Here is a 22,472-nt window from a genome sequence, read left to right as displayed (position 1 = left end):
GCTATTCAGAAATCCCGATGATTCGGCATCTGGCTCACTAGACGATGTTTGCCGCTCTGCCTTTCAGCTCACTGGGGTCCCAGTTCCCTCTCTCCTAAGGACTCACTTGGACCCCAGTTCCCATGCTACTTCTCAACTCACTGGGGCACTCGCTCCCACAGTACACTTCATCTCACAGAGGGCCTGGTTCCTTTTCAACTCATCAGGGCTATGGTTCCAGCACTCCTTTGAAATATACGAGATACAATGGAATATTTATCATCTGCACTGCGTAACATATTAAAAAGAGCAAGTTAAGATTATGTTGGAATATTAATATGAATAAAATCCAGTAGTCCAGAAAATCTGCAAGTCTGGCACCACCCAAGTCCCAAGGGTGCTGGATTATTGAAGTTTTATCTATTAAGTATTATTGTGAAATAATTTGCATTTCATTGATCAAAAATTTCGATACATCTGGTGAAACAACGATTCAAAGTGCTTTTATTTCTTCCCTAATAAAATTCTCAGCTACTCATTTCTTTAACATTCTGCATTAATTATGAATATTTTTAATGGAAGTTTTCAAGAAATTGTTTTAACAGTAGCATGTAATGTCATGTATAATCCAGCAGATGGTGGTCCAGAAGCACAATTTTGGTTTAAAAGTGCACAACTTGATACCAGTTTGAATAATCATTATCTTTATTGTTGCACCAAACATCATCCAAAAAAAAATAAAATCTCAATGTACTATTTAGGCAATTAAACACAATTAGGGCATTCATGTACAAACCATCTGCCACATTTTATTGATCAGTAAACATGTTAAAGAACCAAACTCCCACAGAGTGCCAAGAGATTAGATTTAAAAAATGGCTGGAATGCAAAATATTTCTGATGGAAAAATATTAAATTATAACATTGTATAATTGTTGTGCCCTTAATTGCACACATTTATCTAGAATCTCAATTTTTCACAATCATTGCTTCAAGTTTCTTTCATGAATATAAAATGCTTCCGTGACATCTTCTCTTTGCATCATTTAGTAAAAATGAGTTTTCAGTAAAACTTTCTAAACTATGCATGCATTAAGTCAGCAGGATCACCAATGTTTGTCCTGAGGTAGGCATTCTTAAATGTGTGATTTGCCTTGAACATAACCAGGATTTTTATTTAACTGAGGTACAATCCAAATCTGTGCCTCATCTCCTTTGCATAACGTGATTTTTTTCTAAAGTCTGATCAATATCTTTGCTTTACTTCAATATAGCTATCAGCACTTCATTTGTGTTCAAATATCCACTAACTTGTAAAACAGATAACATCATGAATCCCAAACATTTAAACAGTGAGTTGGTAAAATTGTAAAACATGCCTATTATCTGTCATTTCAGTTCCCTGTGGCATAAAACACCTGTAAGATAAAAATCCAAGTGCACACCAGAACAGAGATTGTAGATCTTGGTACTGAACTTACTGGTTTTGGCAGTGTTGGAAGGAAGGGGAAATATTCTCTTAATGTTTGGTGCAACAAAATTATAAGCCATATAAATACATTTGCAATTTCATTCCACAGATTGCACAAAAACATCTTCCTCCAGGGCTATAGGTTTAATGCATCATTGTTCTATTTATTTGATATGGTTTGCATGTATTTTGTACCACAGCAATGCACATGGATACAAAACAATGGAAGTACTTTCCCATCAATATGGGAGCTGGGCATGTGATCATTGCCAATTATTGTTATTAGAAAAGATGATTTCTTTCTATTAAAAGGTATGACCAAATGGCATGGACACAAGGTGGCTTACAAGGACTCAAGCCCACAGCAATAAATTTACACAATAGACAAATTCTTCTGTTACCAGTTCTGCTAATCCTATCCTTAACTAAGCCTTCAAGTGGTGGCTAGAATCCAGGCTTCTAGCTCTCCTTGTACAATGCTGCACTGAACTATAAAGACTAACAATATTGCGTCTGATCCCTATTCAGTACCCAGCTTTTTGAAGCAGTGAATTGCCACAATTGAGCACCTGAACAAAACCACAATCCAATAATTTTTGATTAAGAATTACCTCTTTGAACACGAGGCCAGAATAATCAGATCTAGCTTAAAGAGGGAGCATATCCATTAAGGTATAGCACTGAAGAAAGCTGGCAGCTATAAAGTGTACGCAACACATTATGGATAGAAAGAAGCCCATAAGCAATTATTTAAATTTATAATTTGTATTTTAAGAAGAATTTTAAAAATAAATATTCTAAACATTTTTCTAAATTTACTAGTGATACAGTAATCAAATTACCACCTTCGGTAGTTCCAAGGTCTCCTACTGAAGGAGATAGGCATTAACATGAGGAAAGTTGTCCAGCAATTACTTTCATATAAAAATCATTTACTATCGTGGGAATGCTACAGCCCAGTTACACCATTAAATGTTGTTAGCAACAGATGCCATTTTATAAGCTACTAATTTGAATTTACATTTACGTAATTCAAGCATTAAAGCTCTCAACATGTTTTATGCCAATCCTTACTGTGGCTCCAAAGTCCGTCAAGTAGATTGCAAATTCATATCTTGAGCATTTTTTAAATAAACGCAACATTTACATTGTAAATCCTCTTTCTTTCCTTTTTACCAACTTACTGTTTTTTTTTGCAATGTGGTAAGCAGCAAATTCAAAACTCTTTACATTTTTTTATCTCAATGTAGAATTATACATGAAATCTGCAGACAATAAATTTAGACACAACATTATTCACCATAGTTAATCACTGTGGTTGAGGAGATGCACAAATGAATTGTATTTTGTGTACAGCAGCAACTGAGAAACTATGAAACTAAAAAGAGGTAGTTGTGAATACGAAAACCAAAGTTGTATCTGTTCAGCACAGTACTAATACTGCAAAATAACATGAAAACTGAGTAATGAACTGACTCCTGCTGAAAAATCTTTTAGACAGATTTCATTCTTAACTAGTAAAGAAAGTTGTACTTTGCCAGTATTTCAACAGAAATATTCAGCAACATGGACTAACAAGTTACCATTATTGGGTTTTGCCTCATTACATCTATTGACATTTAAGAAGAAATATCCCATTTGCTTGTCCTTAGATTGGGTATTTAATAACTTCAAACAGTCCTTATAATTGTCCTTTCCCTAACTCGATTTTGCTTCAAGCCAGTTTTCAATTAAATATCTGGAAAACCACAATTTATAAGAGGCATACTGTAATTTGGCAGCCATTTTTTGTTCAATGCACAAAAGATTTCTGTATTTGTTCACGGTTAAACAACATAAAATTCATATTGTTTAATTGAGCAGCCTGAGCACTTCGTGAAAGAAGATTTCATAGATTCAAAATTCTGATACCTGAAGTCACAGGAGATCGTGAAAGAGCACTTTTATTATATAACGTGTTTCTTGTCCATATTGGCTAGCATGTTAAATCTAAATTTCATTAACATCTACAAAATTTAGATGCAAATTAACTTTAAAATAGTGGGATATTAAATAGCCTGTTAATGAAACTGCAAAACCACTGAATTTATCTATATAATGAATCAATCATCATCTGTGCACTACTCTAAACTTAAAACTACATCTTTAATAATGCTTTTCAGTATGTCCCAACATTGTAAATGAACTTTACAGGCAATCAACTGTCATAATACATGAAGCACAGCTGTCAATTTGTACACAGCCAAATCCCACAATGGCAGCTAGTCTGCTTCACTGAATTTGAGGGGGGGGGGGGGGGGGGGAGATAGTTTTGGGCAATTGAGGGAAGAAACCTGCCCTATTCTTTTTCAAAATAGTGCCATGAGATTTTTTTCAAACCTCCACCCTAGTGTGATAACTGGGTTTCAGTTTAATGGCTCATTGAAAAGACAGTACCCCTGACAGTGTAGCACACTCTCAGTTTTGCACTGGAGCTTTAGTCAAATTTTTTAATGCTTCAGGATTTCAAGTGACACAAACCTTTGACTCGAGAGTTACTAGTTCTCACAACTGAGCTAACTCTGCAGCAGAATTACAACCAATGTTTTCAATGCATAGAAAATGGAAATTACTCTTTTATAAATCTATAATGTCCCTTCCCCCCCAAAAAATTTAGAAGTATGTGGATAATCATAGCTTTACTTCCAGAACATGACATCCAGAAAACAGAATAACAAACACTAATTAACTTGGTCCTTTTTAAATTTAACTGTAAGCAATGCTTATGCATCATCTGAATAAATTGATTAAATAAGCAAATGCCTTCTGCAACTCATAATTAAGTAAAATTACAGCTCAACTCTAGCACTTGGTGTCTGTTATAGTAAAGCAATATTGATTAAGATGTTTGCAGTTGGTGAGAGGTATTACAATCTAAGTAATAAGGTACCATATGAAGCATTATATTTGCAATTAATACCTCAAGTATTATATTCTAAATGTTGTTATTAATGTTATTTTACCATCCGTCTCTACATAGCTTACTTTCAAAGATCAGCATGTCATAAACTAGGAACACGCAAAAGTAAAAAAAGTATAATTTGTATCTTTCAATGCACTTTTATCCCTTAAGTCTTAATCCAATATCTGTTTCAACATGGCTTAACTGTTAGCATCTTACAGTCTCTCTGAGTATCCAATGAATTTTAAAGGATTTCATTTGTACGTGTCTATATATATATATTTGTAATTTGTTAATTACAGCCTGTACAGTCCAGCAAAAGGGATACCTTCTCTTACTTGAATAATAATAAAAATAATTAATCTGTATTGCCAGAATATAAATCTCTACATTACCATAACCAATTGAATGGACTGAAGTAAATCCAGCATTTATGGTCTTTCATTTAACTGGGCCAATGGTCCCAGTTTAACTTTGTGTATTTAGACACATTGGTCAGTGGCATAGTGAAGTCAGTTAAATCACAAGATGACAACATGTACAACTGCTGGTATAAATGTTCCAAAGAGAGGCAAAACAGATTTTTTTTCTCTATGTGATTATTATAATGTAAAAATAATACTTTAAGTTTACTATGATAATAGTTCAGAATTAGAATCCTTATTAAATGGATTGGTTTCCAAATCAGAAGCTTTTATTTTGTGGATTTCCTGAGCCTTTACACTATTATTGTAGTATTGAAATTAAACAATTCACTTACTGAATTTTGCCTCATTTGACCTACAATTAGTTCCAGATTCAAGGTCACTACAATAGGGGAAAAATAATTTATGCCTAGTTATAAAATGCTCCTTCACTGTCAATAGCAAATTTCTCTCCCGTTTTTGTGTTTACCAACAAACCAAATTGTAGTCTGCAATTCAGAGATTAAGCAGTCAATGCCTTTCTTTGAATAGAAAAGGTTTTGCTGCTTCATTTTATGGAAAACGATGTATGCATTCAGAATATGGAAAGAGTAACAGGGCAAAATTCTTGTTAATAAAATGTCACTTAACTTTCACATATTACTTAAAATGCATTTGTATGTCAAGTGAAGTATGGTATACATAATGCAGAAGTCATTAATAATGTATTATAAAAATTATTAGCTCCAGGCAAACAGTTAACTATTATATAGAGCCTAAAGAAATCTCTAGTTCTCTTCCACTTGGAAGGATGTCTACAAAGTAAGAGATCATAATCATAGGCTAACATAGGTTTATCTACACAATTCTAAGCCATGCCAAAAACAAAAATAAAATGACCCATGAAAGAAATTTTAAAAATGAATAGTTATGTAGCTGTGAATGTGTTAGCCATTTTGATTTGTAGGCAACGGTCATTCTACAATCCAGTATGGAATTGCAATGCAAGCTGGGTTGGCACTAAAAATGCAGGTTTGAAGAGTTGCTCTCTGCTGTCTATTATAACAGCCACTGTACCCATCTTCATGTTTGCCAAGAGTTATCACCTCCAATATGCGATATACATTATCTATGTGAATTGTCAACAACAGAACAGACCATTGTTTGTTTTATTTTATGTCTGAGCACTAAAATGTTCATTAGCATTGTCCTATTAACTGGTTTAACTTGAAGACCAATGCTTAGAAACTTACCAGAATGACAAAACATGATATACACGCTCAATTGTTTAGGCTTCGCCCTTCATTAAATGTCGATTTCTTTGAAATACCTTGACCTATATTTTAAAAAAAAGTACTGTAATGTTCCAGTGCTGTTGGTAGTTCCCTGTTAAGACTATAATGAAATCAGTGTGATAGGGTTTGTAGTCCAGGTATTGACAGGAGACATCTGTTGGATGAGGTAGTGAGACTCTTGCAGATTTACTGTGCTTCTTCTGAAGATTCTTGAGAAGCATGCTCTTCTTCTTCCTCCTGCTCTACCTTTTCCTACCAAAAAAATGAAAATTACAATAAGAACTAGAAGTAGTAAATACAATTTTCCTTTAAATCCATTACTTTGTACTTCCAAAGTGCATTTTCCTCACATTTGTCTTTGCACTGTAGTATGCTGGGAAATCTCTTAGCAAACAAAATGTTATCAAGTTTAACATGTACAGTTTGCATCAACCAAGAATGGTTATGCAGAGAATTCCACAGCAGGGGGATGGGAACCAGAACAATAGGTCAGTAAGTGAGGGAATAGGCAGGAGGGCTGATGTGAGGGAATGGAGTATTAGGCAGATTCCTAATAACAGATGTGCTGGGACAAATGGTTTGAAGTGTTTGTACTTTAATGAGAGGACTATTATGGGGAAGAGTGATGAATTTAGAGTGGATGAGGTTGTGAATGAGTATTTCTCTTCAGTATTTACCCAGGACAGGGATATGCAGGATACAAACATTGGAACTGAGGGCGGAAACATGTTAGGGCATTTTGAGGTCAGGGAGGAGGTAGTGTTAGGTCTCCTAAACAGTACTAAGGTGGATAAGTCCCTGGGTCATAGAGTTATACAGCATGGAAACAGGCCCTTCGGCCCAACCGGTCCATGCCAACCAAGATTCCCATCTAAGCCAGTCCCATTTTCCCATATTGAACCCATATCCCTTTAAACCTTATCTGAGTACCCGCTGAGGTTAATCTCACGGGATCCACTGAACCTATGGGAATGCACCACCATGAAGGAGGCTGAGGGGTGACCCAATAGGAGTACATAAGATTATAAGAGGTGCAGAGAGTGTAGACAGTCAGAATCTTCTTCCTGTGATGGGGGTATCAAACACAAGAGGGTGTAGGTTTGAGGAGCAACACACAATCTGCTGGAGAAACTCAGCGGGTCGAGCAGCATCCGTCGGGGTAAGTTTTTATTTTACACAGAGAGTGGTGGGTGCGTGGAACACACCGCCGGCAGAGGTTGTGGAGGCAGATACATTAGGGACATTTAAGAGACTCTTGGATAGACACATGAATGATAGAAAAGTAGGGAGCTATGTGGGTCCCGATGGGATATACCCTAGGTTACTGAGGAAATTGCTGGGGCCTTGACCAGCATCTTTGTGTCATCTTTGATCATGGGTGAGGTCCCAGAGGACTGGTGAGTGGCTAATGTTGTTCCTCTATTTAAGAAAGGAACAAGGGAAAATCCAGGGAACTATAGACCAGTGAGTCTCACATCAGTTGTAGGGAAATTGCTGGAGAAAATTCTTAGAGATAGGATATAAAACACCTGGAATCCAATGGATTGATAAGGGAAAGCCAGCATGGCTTTGTGTGGGGCAAGTTGTGTCTTACTAACCTAGTTGAGTTTTTTGACAAGGTGATGAGAGAGATTGATGAAGGCAGAGCTGTGGATGTCACCTATATGGACTTCAGTAATGCATTGGACAAGGTCCCACATCATCGGTTAATCAAGAAGGTTCAGATGCATGGGGTCAGTGGAGAATTGGCTGTGTGGATCCAGAACCGGCTTGCCCACAGAAGACAGATGGTGGTGGTTGAAGGGACTTATTTGGGCTGGAGGCCTGTGAGTAGTGGTGTTCCGCAGGGATCTGTATTGGGACCTCTGCTGTTTGTGATGTACATAAATGACCTGGATGAGTAAGTCGATGGGTGGGTTAATAGGTTTGCAGGCTATACCAAGATTGGTGGGTAAATGTGTAGAAGACTGGCGATGGATACAGTGTGATATAGATCAGTTGCAGATGTGGGCAGAGAAGTGGCAGATGGAGTTTAACCCAGATAATTGTGAGGTGTTGCACCTTGTAGGACTAATGTCAAGAGGCAGTACACTCTTAAGGGAAAGACCACTAACAGTGTTGAAGAGCAGAGAGACCTTGAGGTGCAAGCCCATGGCTCATTGAAAGTGGCTACACAGGTAGATAGGGTGGTTAAGAAGGCTTATGGAATGCTTGCTTTCATTAATCGAGGTACTGAGTACAGGAGTCAAGAAGTTATGATGGATCTCTATAGAACTCTGGTTAGGTCGCATTTAGAATACTGTGCAATTCTGGTCACCTCACTACAGGAAGGATGTCGAGGCTTTAGAGAGGGTGCAGAGGAGGTTTACGAGGATGCTGCCTGGATTAGAGGGCATGTGCTATCAGGAAAGGCTGGACAAACTTGGGCTCCTTTCTCTAGAGTGGTGGAGGCTGAGGGGTGATCTGTTGGAAGTGTATAAAATTATGAGGGGCATAGATAGGGTGGACAAGCAATATCTTTTTCCCGTTATTGAGCGATCCAATATCAGAGAACATGCATTTAAGGTGAGAGGGGGTAGGTTCAGAACAGACGCGACGAGTATGTTTTTTTTCACTCAGAGAGTGGTGGATGCCTGGAATGCGTTGCCTGATAGGGTGGTGGAGGCAAATTCACTGGGGGCTTTTAAGAGGGGCTTGGATGGGCACATGATTGAGAGGAAAATGGAGAGATATGGGCATTCTGCAGGTAGGAGGGATTAGCTATGTCGGCACAACATTGTGGGCCAAAGGGCCTGTTCCATGCTGTACTATGTTAATAACCACAGGTAGAGATACAATGGCGAAAATATCAATGCTCAAGCCATTATAGTGCTGCAGTCTTTACATATACTACCAACAGAGTTAATGATCTGCTCAGACCTGCTGGTAGATAAGCTCATAACTGGGTTATTGCCCAGCAGGGGGCTGTGAGCGAACCTTTACTCAGTGGAGTGCGGCTGCAGGACAACTGGACAACTCTGAATCCTCACTGAGCTTTCCACTTGAATTAACAAGGCAACTCTAAAGTTTGTGTGTCTGCGTGTAGTCTTCTAATTCTTAAAAATGACCTTCATTTTATCTTTGGGTACTGAATGATTACTGAATTCAAAGGCATTCAGCAATTCAGCAATAGTGATGGCTTTGATAGTCAGCAAGTTGGGAAGCAGGGCCTTCCTGGCTGTCCACAGTGTAGTGTTAACACTGCAAGAGGACCAGCACTAACTGGACAATGCCAAAATGCTGGGATGCAGACTCCAAATGGAAGGCTGAGCTGAAGACTATATGACATTTCTCCCTGCAAAAACAAGTGAAAATGTTGTGCCTTATTCAATGTGGTACAATGGGCTTAAATGATGTGCAACATTACAATTACCACTGAACAACCCTTCTGGCCCTGAAAAGCAAGTGCGTGATATTATTTTTTCCACTGAATAATAAAAATTCTATGACTTCTGAAATAATGAATTTTCATTTCATTTCTTTCCAAGTTTGTAAATGTTAGTTTAGTTTGCTACCTCAAATCCTTTGCCATCTTGGCACATGTGTTGGCTAAAATGGTTAGTGCCTCTCTTTTTGAGTACTGTGCCTTCAATTCTGGCATCATTACCTCTCTCCTGTAATCCCACTGTCCTTGCAAGCATCTACCCCATTCCCAACCTCCCTTTTCTCTCCAAGCACTTTGAAAGCAACCTTCTAAATTTATGCCCACTGTACCAGAAAGTCTTTGCTGATACAGTCTTTGCTTGAATGCCAATATTATATTATCCCAACTAAAGTAATAAAACTACTGTTGTCCAGGACACCCACAATCTCCAGTGTTATTTTGATAAAGGTAATTTATGCCAGTTTAACTTTCCTACATTCTTAGGCATAGGTGACCACACAATCCACCAGCTGATTATATGACCTATCTCGGGTTCCTCCTGAAATTGTCACCATCACAGAAACCACTTTCTTCAGCCAATTCAATTGATTCCACATAATGTCAAGGAACAACTTGAGACCACTAGATACAGCATAGGCTATAGGACCAGATAACATCCCAGCTGTGGTGCTGAAGACCTGCACTCGATAATTAGCTATTCCAGCAGGGTTACACGATGGCATTTACCCAACAAAGAGGAAAATTACCCATGAAAAGCTCCAGCTACATACTACCCAGTTTCCTCCAATCATAAGCAAAGCGATGGAAGCCTTCATTGACTGTGCTAGCCAGTGGCATTTTCTCACTGATGCCCAGTTTACGTTTCATCAATCTGCTTAGCTCTAGACCTCATCATTGTCTTGGTCCAAACATGCACCACATACAGAATCACAGAGATGATTTGAGTGATGGCGCTTAACATCAAGGTAGCATTTGATCGAGTGTGGCATTAAGGTGCACAGAAGACAATAGGCATAAAGAGAAAAATACTCCACAAAGGAGGATGGTTAGAGCTGCTGGAGGTCAATCATCCCAGCCAAAGGGGAATTCCCAATGATAATCCCAGTGATTGAAATAGAAGACATCAGTGACTGGCAGTACCAAAGAGAAGTCACAAAGCTGCAAGGTCATGGGCCGACATTGGCAATAAAACCAAAAGTACCAGATTAATGTCAAAAGGCACAGGATGTGTTTACTACTTTGTCTGAAATCATGAGGACAGGGTTATTTGTATTTCTGGAACAGAAGTATATTAATTCTGGCAGAAACATGTGTTGGTTACCTTTGTGAGGAAGAGCAATGCTGAGCCCAACAGTCTAAAGGTCCCAGGACAGATGAAGGCTGATGGCAAACTTTTAAAAAAATTCACAGTGGAGTCTCCCAAATGCTGGACAAACAACCAAATCCTCTCTCCGGTTCTGTTAATTGCTTAGAATTGTCAAAGGGATAGGTTTGAACTCATTTGCGTTCTGTTAAGAGCTTTTAAGGGCATAAAAGAAGGAATTCCTAAGAATTTTCCTTCATGATGCACCCCCTCCCAAACTACTGAGTAAACCTACAAAAATTAAGTTTGTCTTATTTGGGCAGGATCAAATTCTAGCTTCTTTTTCAGGCCCCCTCTGTAGGGAATATAGAATTGTTTTCTAGAAATCCTGAAAACAACTGCTCTGAGATCTTTAAATTAATTTCAGCAATATTCAGCAACCCTGAAAAATTGATTAATATGGGCTATAACAGAGCAGATGGAAAAAAGATAAAAGTGCATTTGAATCTTAGTTGTCCCAGAATGGAGCAGTACCTCCTCTCGTTGACTGAAATGGCATCAAAAATAAAGGATGGAGTTTCCAAGGATGAGACTCTCATCAATTTTAAGCCAAAAATTGGCTTTTAATCACTCCTGTGACCTACTCTATTACAGACCTTCATTTTTATTCTCTCCCTGACTTCCACCTTTCTATGCACCATACACTTACCTGAAAGTGCATTGTTTGTTGAGTTGTTACATCTTAAAGGTGTCTCAGTCCAATAAAACATATCTGCCCCTCCCCCTCTTGTTAACCCTTTCTGTTCTTGTCTGTGTCTCTGTACCTCTGCCACTTTCACCCATGGAAGGTCAGTACCAAAGTGTTTTCCCCCCCTTCAATGCTACATGTGGTTATTAGGTTAATTTTCTGCATCAGAGCAATCTGCCTTAAAAGCAATTATGCCACATATATGTTCACTTATAAGAAAAATACATGAAACCACACACACACTTGCTCTGAGGCTTCATGTTGTTTAGAATCAACAACAGCAGAACAGAATGCATAGGCATTAAGACAATAGGGTTGTACCTTTAATAACAAATATGATTAAGACTGCAATTTGCAACAGTTGCGCATCCTCAGTTTATTGACATGTCCCCAGCCTAAGTAGTAAATTAGAAGAATTGACACAGTATGAACAGAACTTTGAAGCTAGAGCAGCAAATCTGAACTGTGGCTATTTTAAATTGTTGTGAGATCCAACTTCAGCAGAAAGCCTATTTTCAGCATTCCCTCAAGTCCACTTAATGATTAATTTCAGGCTTTCAGCAGGACAGGAAATAACTCCTGAGCAGCATTGCTCATGTGCAGGGATTTCCCCACCCACATCGATCAAATGATGATAAAAAAAAACAAGCCACAACCCAGGTTTACAAATACACACTGTTCCCATAGAGATACAGAGTATGTAATCTTTCATTGCAATAACAGTAGTTTGAAGAAAATTACTATCAGTATGATCTAGGCACTTTAGAAATTCCTGATTTCAGTTCATGGCACTTAGACTGAAGGGAAGCCTACAGTGTATATGTGATCATTGGCTCCTAACAATAGTTCTTTTGCCAGGAAGATTTATTAAGAAGATTCCTATAGTAAAACATTGCAATACTTGACATCAGTGCCAGATTCAAACTAAAGTTTTGTGGAAAACAGATGAGTCAATTTCATATGTGACTCTGAGTCAGCACTGCCACTTCCTCCTTGGCACAATGTTTGAGAGAATCGGATGCAGAAAATTTACTGAGTGAAAACAGGACATACAATAGGTCAACAGTCAAGTATTCACTGATATACCCAGGCCTGAAGTAGAGCTTCAGCTGCTAATCTATGTATTTATGCCAAAAAAAATACAAAATTCTCAGTTCCTTGTTCCTACACTGACTTCTTATTTCAAATTAAATTGGTGAATAAATAAACTGAACTTTTTGAAGTTTAGCCATCTGCTCTTTAATTGTTTTGTCTGCCCTGTTCAACTGTCTTTATATATATCTTTATTTATTAACAAAAGTAAGACACCATGATGAACTCACAGAACTGAAGTCTTTGATGTGCCCATCGACTTGGTCTTTAGAATGTTAAAATGATGCAGTTTAATATGCTTAGAAAGAATTAAGGTATTTTACATTTCTCCACCCAACACATAGCTGTTTTTGTCAGATGCCTCATTACTCTCACAGAATTTGCACAATAATCAAGTATCGCTGGAGATCTTAGAAAGCAGCACACAATTCTGCAAACACTCATAATACATATTCAAGATGTATCTAAAAAATCAACACATCTTCTACTCCTCCAATGAGAAATCTATTGTCAATAAGTAACACTCACAGAAATGTTTAGTGGCACCCAGGATATAATCAGCTAACCCATCAAGAATCTCTATGCTCTTATGGTAGAGCTAAGAATCAGAACCTCCACCCACCACCGGGCTCTGTCCCAGCCCACCCATGCTTTTCCCAACATCAGCCAACCCCAAGAAACAAAAAAAAAGAAAAAAATGCAAACAGTAGATTGAATCAAAGGAAGAAAGACAGAGGTAATGTTTACCAATAACCAAAGATGAACTTAACGTCTTTCTGGAGACCAAAATACCAATGAGACAAAGTTCATTATCACATAGTTTTTAAATGCAAAAGCTACCAATCACAGCAATTTACCTTTATTTGGAATGAGGTTAATCCACGCTTCAACTCATTGAGAAATATCACAGACGGTTACAAAGAAAAACCTCTTGCTATCAAACCTTACATAATTCAGATGCATCTTCCCTGGCTCCCAACTCAATTACTATCTCCTAACTGACATTACTGAAGACCAATATGAATTTTCAAGAGGTTTGGCCCCAGCTTCAATACTGCAGTCAGTCAAACCTGGTTGATAAAGATGTGTGGAGTTTTCCTCTCTTCATGAGCAACACCCCTCCCAACCCTCATCTCCAAATGTTCAGGAAATAATACAACTTCTCCATTGTTATTTGTTGCCCTTTTTAAATATTGGAACCACATGGGCCTGCCTCCAGTGGACGACTGGATGATATATTCTGCTTCTGAAATTCAGTTCCATTAACTTCAGTGGAGTTGCTATTATGCCTCTTTAGCATAAGCAATTGAGGACAAATTTCTGCAAAAACTTTCTAGCTTAATGACGGTTATAACATTAGAATCAGCTCCATAATTGATAAGCTGGATGTTGTCAGCTAGATTGAAGATTAAATGCAAAGAAGTCATATGTAACCTATGGGTTCACTTGAATCTGCTCAGGTACATCAGTCACTACCTTAAAAGCCTTGTAATTCTAAATATAGCTAAAAATTATGATTGACAGCCTATCAGTCAATTCATATCCTTCTCCAATAATCCCTGTGGCTGTAATGATATCAGCTTTTGCTTCCTTTATTCAACCTCTATTCCTGATCTTGTAATTGCAATTTTTTTTTTATCCAGGCTTTTAAGCATTGTAATTGTACCTGCCTCTACCACTTCCTCTGGCGGTTCATTCCAATATATCCACCATCCTGTGTTTGGAAAAATTTGCCCCTCAGGACCCCTTTAAATCTTTCCCGTTACCTTTAAAATCTACACCCTCTAGTTTTAGACTCCTCTACCCTGGGAAAAAGACTGACCATTCACTTTATCTGTGCCCTTTCATGATCTTGTAAACCTCTATAAGGTCACCCCTCAGCCTTGTATGCTTCAGGAAAACAGTCCAAGTCTATCCAGTCTCTCCTTATAACTCAAGCCCTTCAGTCCTGGTAATGTTCTTGTGAATCTTTTCTGCACCCTTTCCAGCTTAATGACATCCTTCTTATAGCTGAGCGACCATAACTGCACACAAAACTCCAAATGTGGACTTATATAGCTGGAACATGACATCCTGACTCTTGTACTCAATGCTCTGACCGATGAAGGCAAGAGTGCCAAACCCCTTCACCACCCTGCATACCTGTGTTGCCACTTTCAGTGAACTATGGACATGGTGGGCCAACGGGCCTATTTCTGTGCTGTACGAAACCTATGTGTTAGGCATCACTGAAACAGTTATTTTGTATTGCTCCAAGTGTGATCAGCCCTATTCAATGAAGCCACTTTCCTTTACTGCTTTTGTATTATACAAAAAGCTGGTAACATTTATTACAATGAAAATCTAAATGAGTTCCAATTCAGAATTTCTAACCTGCAAATGAATAAATTTGTACAGTGGCTCTTTTAAAAGCTGGCTCACCATGGCAATATTGTTTCCCTCTGTCCTGGTCTTACTTTCACCAAAAGAAGAAAAACAATAAGAATTCAACTAACATGTACAATGCTTTAATGTGGTCAACAGCTTTGACTGGATGTAAAAATTAGACCCTGAGCCATGTGGAAAATCAGTTAAACAAATGAATGACTGTCAAGAAAGTCCTTGAACTAGCACAAGAAGAGGAAGATGCAACAGGCACTTTAGTCAGGACATAAGGTTGTTGTGATTGTCACTACCTGTGGAATGATGACATTAGATCAAAAGGGCAAGAGAAATGTGGCAGGTATAACATAATTCTGAATGTAACATGTTAATGTAGACTATAAAATACGGAGTGCACTAAGTACTTGCCTCCTGAGCAGAGAAGTCCTGTGGAAATTAATTGGCTGCATTTTGCAAATTGTAACTAAATCATAGAACCCTAATGCTTCTAATTAATATGTTCAAACTACTGAGAAGAAACTACCAGTTATTAAGCGATATAGCATTGATAAACCAAATATGAAAAGTATGAAGGTTTAACAATAATTTCATGAGCACTCAAAATATACAGCAAAAACACATAAGCCACTAGAAGCAGAAAATTCTGATATGAAATTATTGTTTCAATTTCTGAGTCAAAAGTATTGGATAGAACAATTTACAACAGCGGGTGTTAACACAATTGTAAAAAGCATTGAGAAGCTATCAGAATTCTATTTTATTTTCAAAGCAGCACAAGAACAGTGCAGGAATTAGGCTATGCTGCATCCAGTCTCTAGACAGGGGGAACCTACCTGTAATGCTCCAGGTACAAATCAAGACCATGATCACCTTTCACCTGAAGCAAAACTCAAATGCATTAAACCACAAGGAAATTAACACAAAACCACAATATTTAATTTTATCTTTCACTCGCCCTGTTCTTACCACTTCCCTCTTTTGTTTCCTTAGTAATATGCATTTTAAAATTTGCCCAAACATCATGATATATGTATATCTTCTTCCTCTTCTAGTGCTTTAACTTTGCTCCTGTACGAGAATTTAAATGGATTGAAGCTGGCAAATGCTGGCAGCTTCTCTAAAAAGGCAAGTAGTTCAGTACTTCAGCAAAAGTCCACCCAAAGTTGGGAGCTCTGAACTTGCTGACAGATTCTAGCAGCCAAATCTGTCAATATGCTCCACCAAATGGACTCCAGGAGCTTGCAGAGGTTCTCCAGTACTTACACTGGGGAATCTACTTAGGGATTCTGCACCAATTTAGATCTGATACAGGATCACCCAGCCCATTTATTTCAATAGAGACTGTATAGCCGTGAGGAAGATGAGCAAGGAAAATGCAAGTTACATTTTTTCCAAATAATTAAAAGCATTACTGCAAAATAGTGCTTGGTGTAATTTCAAGTAATTTTATTTACTTACAAAAACTTAATTTTAATGATTTAATTAATTGTTTTTGAATGATTCATTCAGGGACATTTAGAAGCATTTCAGAGGCTTGACAGAACAGCGGGGAGCATGACACTGCCATCTGTCAAAGGCTTTCTCAGGAATTCCATGGGCAGAAATTGTACTGGGCCACATACATGTACCTCAAGCCTCTGGCACAATGGGGTCCAAGACACTTGCAGTCAGGAAGTTCACTCCCTTGAACTGAACCAGGTAAGTATGGGGCACAGGGGGAATCCAAACAGCAAATGCTGGCAATTGGCACCATTCAGCACAATCCAGGCCATCGTGTTTATTTTACTGCAACACTTACAATATTCAGTTTTATCTTTTTTTGTCTCTCAAGGGATCAGAGGATCATTGGCAAGGGCAGCATGTTGTAGCTGCATTTTCCCTTGCTAAAACTTTTATAACTGCCAACCATACCCCAACAATTACTGCATACACCTTCTGAGTGTATCACAATATGGTCATAAATTGTAGCCATCAGCCATTGCAACAATACTCCAACACTGTAAATTCTCCAGTGCATTACTGTCAGAAATCAACAATGCACAATTACAGAAATTCAGCAATCCTTGAAGCTTTCTCATTACACCAACATGTCAACAAAATATACCTTCCAGGAAACTATTTATTAAACAGTCCCCTGCCCTTTTCAGATAAGGTATCTTTATTAGTCACATGTACATCGAAGCACACAGTGAAATGCATCTTTTGCATAGAGTATTCTGGGGGCAGCCCACAAGTGTCGCCACGCTTCCAGCACCAACATAGCATGCCCACAACTTCCTAACCCGTATGTCTTTGGAATATGGGAGGAAACTGGAGCACCCAGAGGAAAACCCACGCAGACACGGGGAGAATGTACAAACTCCTTACAGACAGTGGCCGGAATTGAACCCGGGTCGCTGTAATAGTGTTACACTAACTGCTACAGTAGTGTGAATTATAGGCCAACAAAACAATATTAAAATATTTCCAAATAACAGTGTATAAAATGTTCCTACAATTTGAAAATCTCATGACTATAATACATTTCTAAGTCCTTAGTGTTATGCTGACAATAAAGGAAAAATAATAAAACATGAAAACACTAGACTACAAGTACTAATAAATAAATAATAATGGAGTCTTAAGATAAATGCAATCTAGATTGTCCTGTAAGAGACTGAAACATGAAAATTAAGAATTGAGTATTTGCATGTATTTCTGTTCATTTCCATAGAACAAAATACCTCTCATTTGGAGTGCTTTACACATTCCTACCGTTCTGTTCAATAATTTACACATGCTTAATTGCTGGATGTACATTTAAAGTAATTAGCAGGGGATTCAATTATATTGAAACGAAACATAAAATTAAAATCCTGCTGCTTAATACATGCCCACTGTTTTACTAAGTAACCCATCGCTATTGTTTAATAAAAACATTTAATAAAAGGATTATTTTATAGAAACTACACTCCCAGGTGACTCGTTGGGAGGGTTTTATGTGAATTTGGACAGACACTTCTTGCAATTTACTGTCAGCAATTGTTGTTCGATTCAATGATAAGCTATTGTAAATTTATATTTTCTTACCTCACCACTTATGTGAGACTGAAAACTTGGTTCAATGTACCTTTTTTAACATAAAGAGATACAATGAAATATGCTGCATACTGATTTTTCCCCATAAGTACCCAATCAGTTGGCTCAACAGCATCAGCATTAAAATACTGGAAGAATGCTCAAGTTTCTTCACAAACACCTGGTCAGCAGAATACTGTATACCTGTAGGAACATTTTACTCCCAACAGTTTACCAGCAGCAGGAGGTTATGCATAGGAACCTTAATTTGAAACATCCATGAGTGACACTAGATAGGGTGAATGCACTCAGTCTTTTTCCCAGGATTGGGGAATCAAGAACTAGAAGGCATAGGTTTAAGATGAGAGGGGAAGATTTCATAGGAACTTCTGTTTTTACACAGAGTGTGGTCAACATATGGAATGAGCTGCCAGAGGAAGTGGTTGAGGCAAGTACAATAACAACTTTTGAAAGACACTTGGACAGGTACACGGTTAGGAATGGTTTAGATGTACATTGGCCAAATCTGTGCAAATGGGACTAGCTTGGATGGGCATCTGGGTCAGCATGGACCAGTTGGGCTGAAGGGCCCATTTCCATGCTGCATTAATCTATAACTCTATTTTGTCTACCGCACACCTTTTACTGTTAATGGTTTAGAAGGACATTGGCCAAATCTGTGCAAATGGGACTAGCTTGGATGGGCATCTGAGTCAGCATGGACCAGTTGGGCTGAAGGGCCCATTTCCATGCTGCATTGATCTATAACTCTATTTTGTCTACCGCACACCTTTTACTGTATTCAAAAGTAAACATGACTTTAATCATGTAACATCAACAAGAATAATTCCCTGGTAGTGTATGTTATTTTCTTTAAGTAGAGATTGATGGAGCATAAAGAATAATGGAGGCTTCACAGTTTCATTGCAATAAATTATTTTGCAAGAGTTCCGGTTAGAAAGCTGCACCTCTTGGTTCTCTCTGGACAAAGTACAAGGACAACAAAAACCAAGGAAAGAATGCCGATGGACGACTGTCTGGTGTACTGCAAAACACATACCTTGCCAGTTGATGGAAGGTGCATAATGGCACCTCTAGCAAGTGATTTCATTAAGTTTCTCTCCCATTGAAAATGTACATAGAATTCACCTAAAACTTTCTACAGGAGGGATATGTTATGTGCAACTCATAGTATAGCAAAGCAACATTAAGAGATTTTCTCCCTGGTTTTAAATCTTGTCTGACATGATAGGCAGGTACTTTATAGTTGGCAATAGACATGGTGAGCCAAAGTGCCTGTTTCTGTGACGTATGACTCTATGTTTCATGGCTATTTTTGACAGTAAACTTCATGTGGGACTCTAGTAATATGAAAAGTACTACCGTTCTACCACAGAGTGTGTTTGTATCCCAGTATAATACAATTGATGGAAAAGCAAGATATCCTTTCATATCCATAGAAACAAGAACTCAAGTAAGCACTGTATTGGAGCACTGCTGTCTAATTGAACCTGTGTTGTAATGTAGTGTATGACATTTAAAATAATAATTTTCCTGTATGCAAATGAGGTCAAATAATTTTCCTTAAATACAGCATCATTATAAAACAAGCAGTACAACTGAAAACAAGGATGCTTTTGGCTTACACTCAGAAGTACAGAATTTTAGAGCAATTACACTGTCCCTGAGCGGCAGGTGTACAGTCTCCATTAAGGCTGTGACAGATGTCTGCTTGAGGCTGTGGTACTCACATTAGGGAAACAAAAGCAGCAAGCAGAGAAACAAAAACATGAAAGACAAAGTTTTTTCTGTTTACAGGCAAGGTGCTAGGTTGCACCAAAGCTCTAATGTCTGCTCTGCCAAAACTGGAGCAGAAAACACATTACTGATCTACTAATAAGCATTGCTCATTTGACGGGCACGTAACACATAATAAATAAATGATCCATTGTTTGGTAGGACTGAGACCCTCCTGTTTTCTGCAGGAATTAAAACAATTTGATTGTGGCTTGTGTTCCAGAAATTAAGATTAAATTTACTGAACAAACTGCCGAGTGTGATCAATGATGACTTAATCAAAACATTCATAATTCCACAAGGAAAATAATGCACTGAACAAACAAACATGTATTGGTTAGGCTTACCTTGCCCTCTTGCATTATTGGCCCTGATAATATTCCAGAAGGGGGAGGAGGTACATAAGTGTGGATGGTTGAAGAACAAATTTGAACATCTGAAAAAATTTTAATATAGCTACCTAATTATAATTTTACCTCCAAGTTTCACAATACAAAATGCGCAGAAACAGGCTCTTCAGCACACACATCCATGCCAGTGATGAAGGATCCAATTGCAACCATATTCTGGATGATAAAAAGTCTTCCTCAGATTACCTATAAACCTCTGCCCTCTTGTTATAGACATCTCTGTGATGCAGAAGTGTTTCCTACTATCTACACCCCTCACAATTTTGTATATATCCACCAGGTACCCTCTCAGCTTTCTCCATTCCATGGAATACATGCCCAGCTATCCAATCTCTCCTCCAAAGTGAAACCCCCATCCCAGACAACATCCCAGTAAACCTTGTCTGCATCTCTCCAGTGACATCATGTCCTTTTTACTGTGTGGCAACCAGAACTGCATATAGTACTCCAGCTGTGGCCTAATAAATGTTTTATAAAGATGTACCCTAACCTCCATGCTCTTGTATTCTACACCCCAGCCAATGAAAGCAAGTATTCCATATGCTTTCTTCATCAATTTATCAATCTGGATTGGCAATATTTGTGCACAAAAGTCCTCCTGCTCCTCAATGCTCCCTCGGGCCCCATCAGTCATTGAGCATGTCCTACTCCTACTTGTCCTCCCAAAGTGTATCTACCTTGCAGTTACTAGGATTGAATTCAATCTGCCATTGCTCTGCCCATCTTATCAACTGATCAATATCATCCTGCACCCAAGACCATCCTCCTCACTATCAATTTTCATGTCAAATCTGCAAATTTGCAAACCTACTTAATGTATACAACAAACACCAATTCCTGTGTTTTTCCAACAACCCTCCATCATCACCCCTCTGTCTCTTATTACTAAACCAAATTAGAATCCAATTTGCCAACTTGCCTTGGATACCATCTCTTGGAGCAGTTTCCATGTGGGACCTGGTCAAGGGCCTCATTGAAGTCCATGTAAACCACATCAACCATACTGTAATCATAAATATATTTTGTTATCTCTTCATAAAGTTCAATCAAACTGGTCAGACAGGATCTCTTCTAAACAAAGCCATGCTCACTATCTTTGACTAAACCCTGCCTTTCCAAGTGCATATTAATCCTGTCCCTCGGAAATTTTTCCAATAACTTTTCTACCACAGATGTTAGATCCACAGGCCTGTAATTTCCTGGTCTTTTCCTGCTGTCCTTGAATAAGTGTATCATATTTGCTGTTTTCAGGTCATCCAGCACCTCTTCTGGGTCAGATTAGTGCAAATTGGTGCTTGATGGCTAATGCGGACTGTGACCCAAAGGGTCTGCTTGCAAACTACATGACCCTATGACTCTATCTAACCTTACATTGTCAATCTGTGTTCCTCATAAAGATCAAGGAAGTTAAGCTTCAGTCTGTAACTTCAGGGACACAATACCTCCTGAAAATAGGTCCCCTGTTAACTCCTATTGGCCGCAGCTTGTTTCTCACCCCAACTGCCATCATAGAACAACACTGCTGATGTGGGCTCTTCTATATCCTCAGGTTCTATCTCCACCAATGGACAGGCAACCATTCAGATCTCTTCAGTAAGAATACCTCCAAGATTTACTAGTGTTTACACCAAAAGAATACTCTCTACTCAACCAGACTGAGATAGCAGATCTTCCAGGGCTACAGACAGCCACTCCTGGCAAGAAACTGCCAAGGGGATTAACTGTAAGGACAGCAGTCAAGTCCCCAAATGGCTGGTTTTCTTGGTCCTACTGGTTAAAAGAAAAATTGTTGGACGTTGCTCCTTCAGTATGGAATTTAGGTGACCTTGGTACAAGCAGAGAACCGAGAAGTGGCAGAGAATAGCAGCAGCAGCAGAAATGAAATGATCCTGAGGCTAGGAAACTAAGGGTAACCTCCAGTCTGAACTTCAAAGACAAAGCACTAAAGATACACAAAAGGCTAGATGGCAGAGTTTCAGGTTAAAGAATGTCAAAAGGGATGAATTTTCTGCAAATAGAGTTGTCATTTTCAAACCAGCAGGGTTGAAAATCTGATTGTGGATCACTTGTGTGTGTTGAACTGTTGATGCCATTTGAGATATTATGTCCAGTTGACATAAAGAAACTAGGATAAAAAGGCCTTGGCAAAAAGTCAGGAGGCAAGTTTTC

General features: G+C 38.4%; 1 protein-coding gene across 1 annotated transcript in view; it reads right to left on the bottom strand.

The window, feature by feature from the left end:
• Nucleotides 1–705: 705 nt before the first annotated feature.
• Nucleotides 706–22,472, bottom strand: part of LOC127580830 (high mobility group protein HMG-I/HMG-Y-like) — a 67,663-nt gene continuing 45,896 nt past the window's right edge. Inside the window, exon 6 of the mRNA XM_052034755.1 lies at nt 706–6,342. Coding sequence (XP_051890715.1) covers nt 6,277–6,342 — 66 coding nt within the window. The 3' untranslated portion in view covers nt 706–6,276. The remainder of the gene's footprint in view (nt 6,343–22,472) is intronic.

The sequence above is a fragment of the Pristis pectinata genome, chromosome 20 (assembly GCF_009764475.1).
Source record: "Pristis pectinata isolate sPriPec2 chromosome 20, sPriPec2.1.pri, whole genome shotgun sequence".
NCBI lineage: Eukaryota > Metazoa > Chordata > Chondrichthyes > Rhinopristiformes > Pristidae > Pristis > Pristis pectinata.
This window is presented reverse-complemented; position numbering and strand designations above follow the sequence as displayed.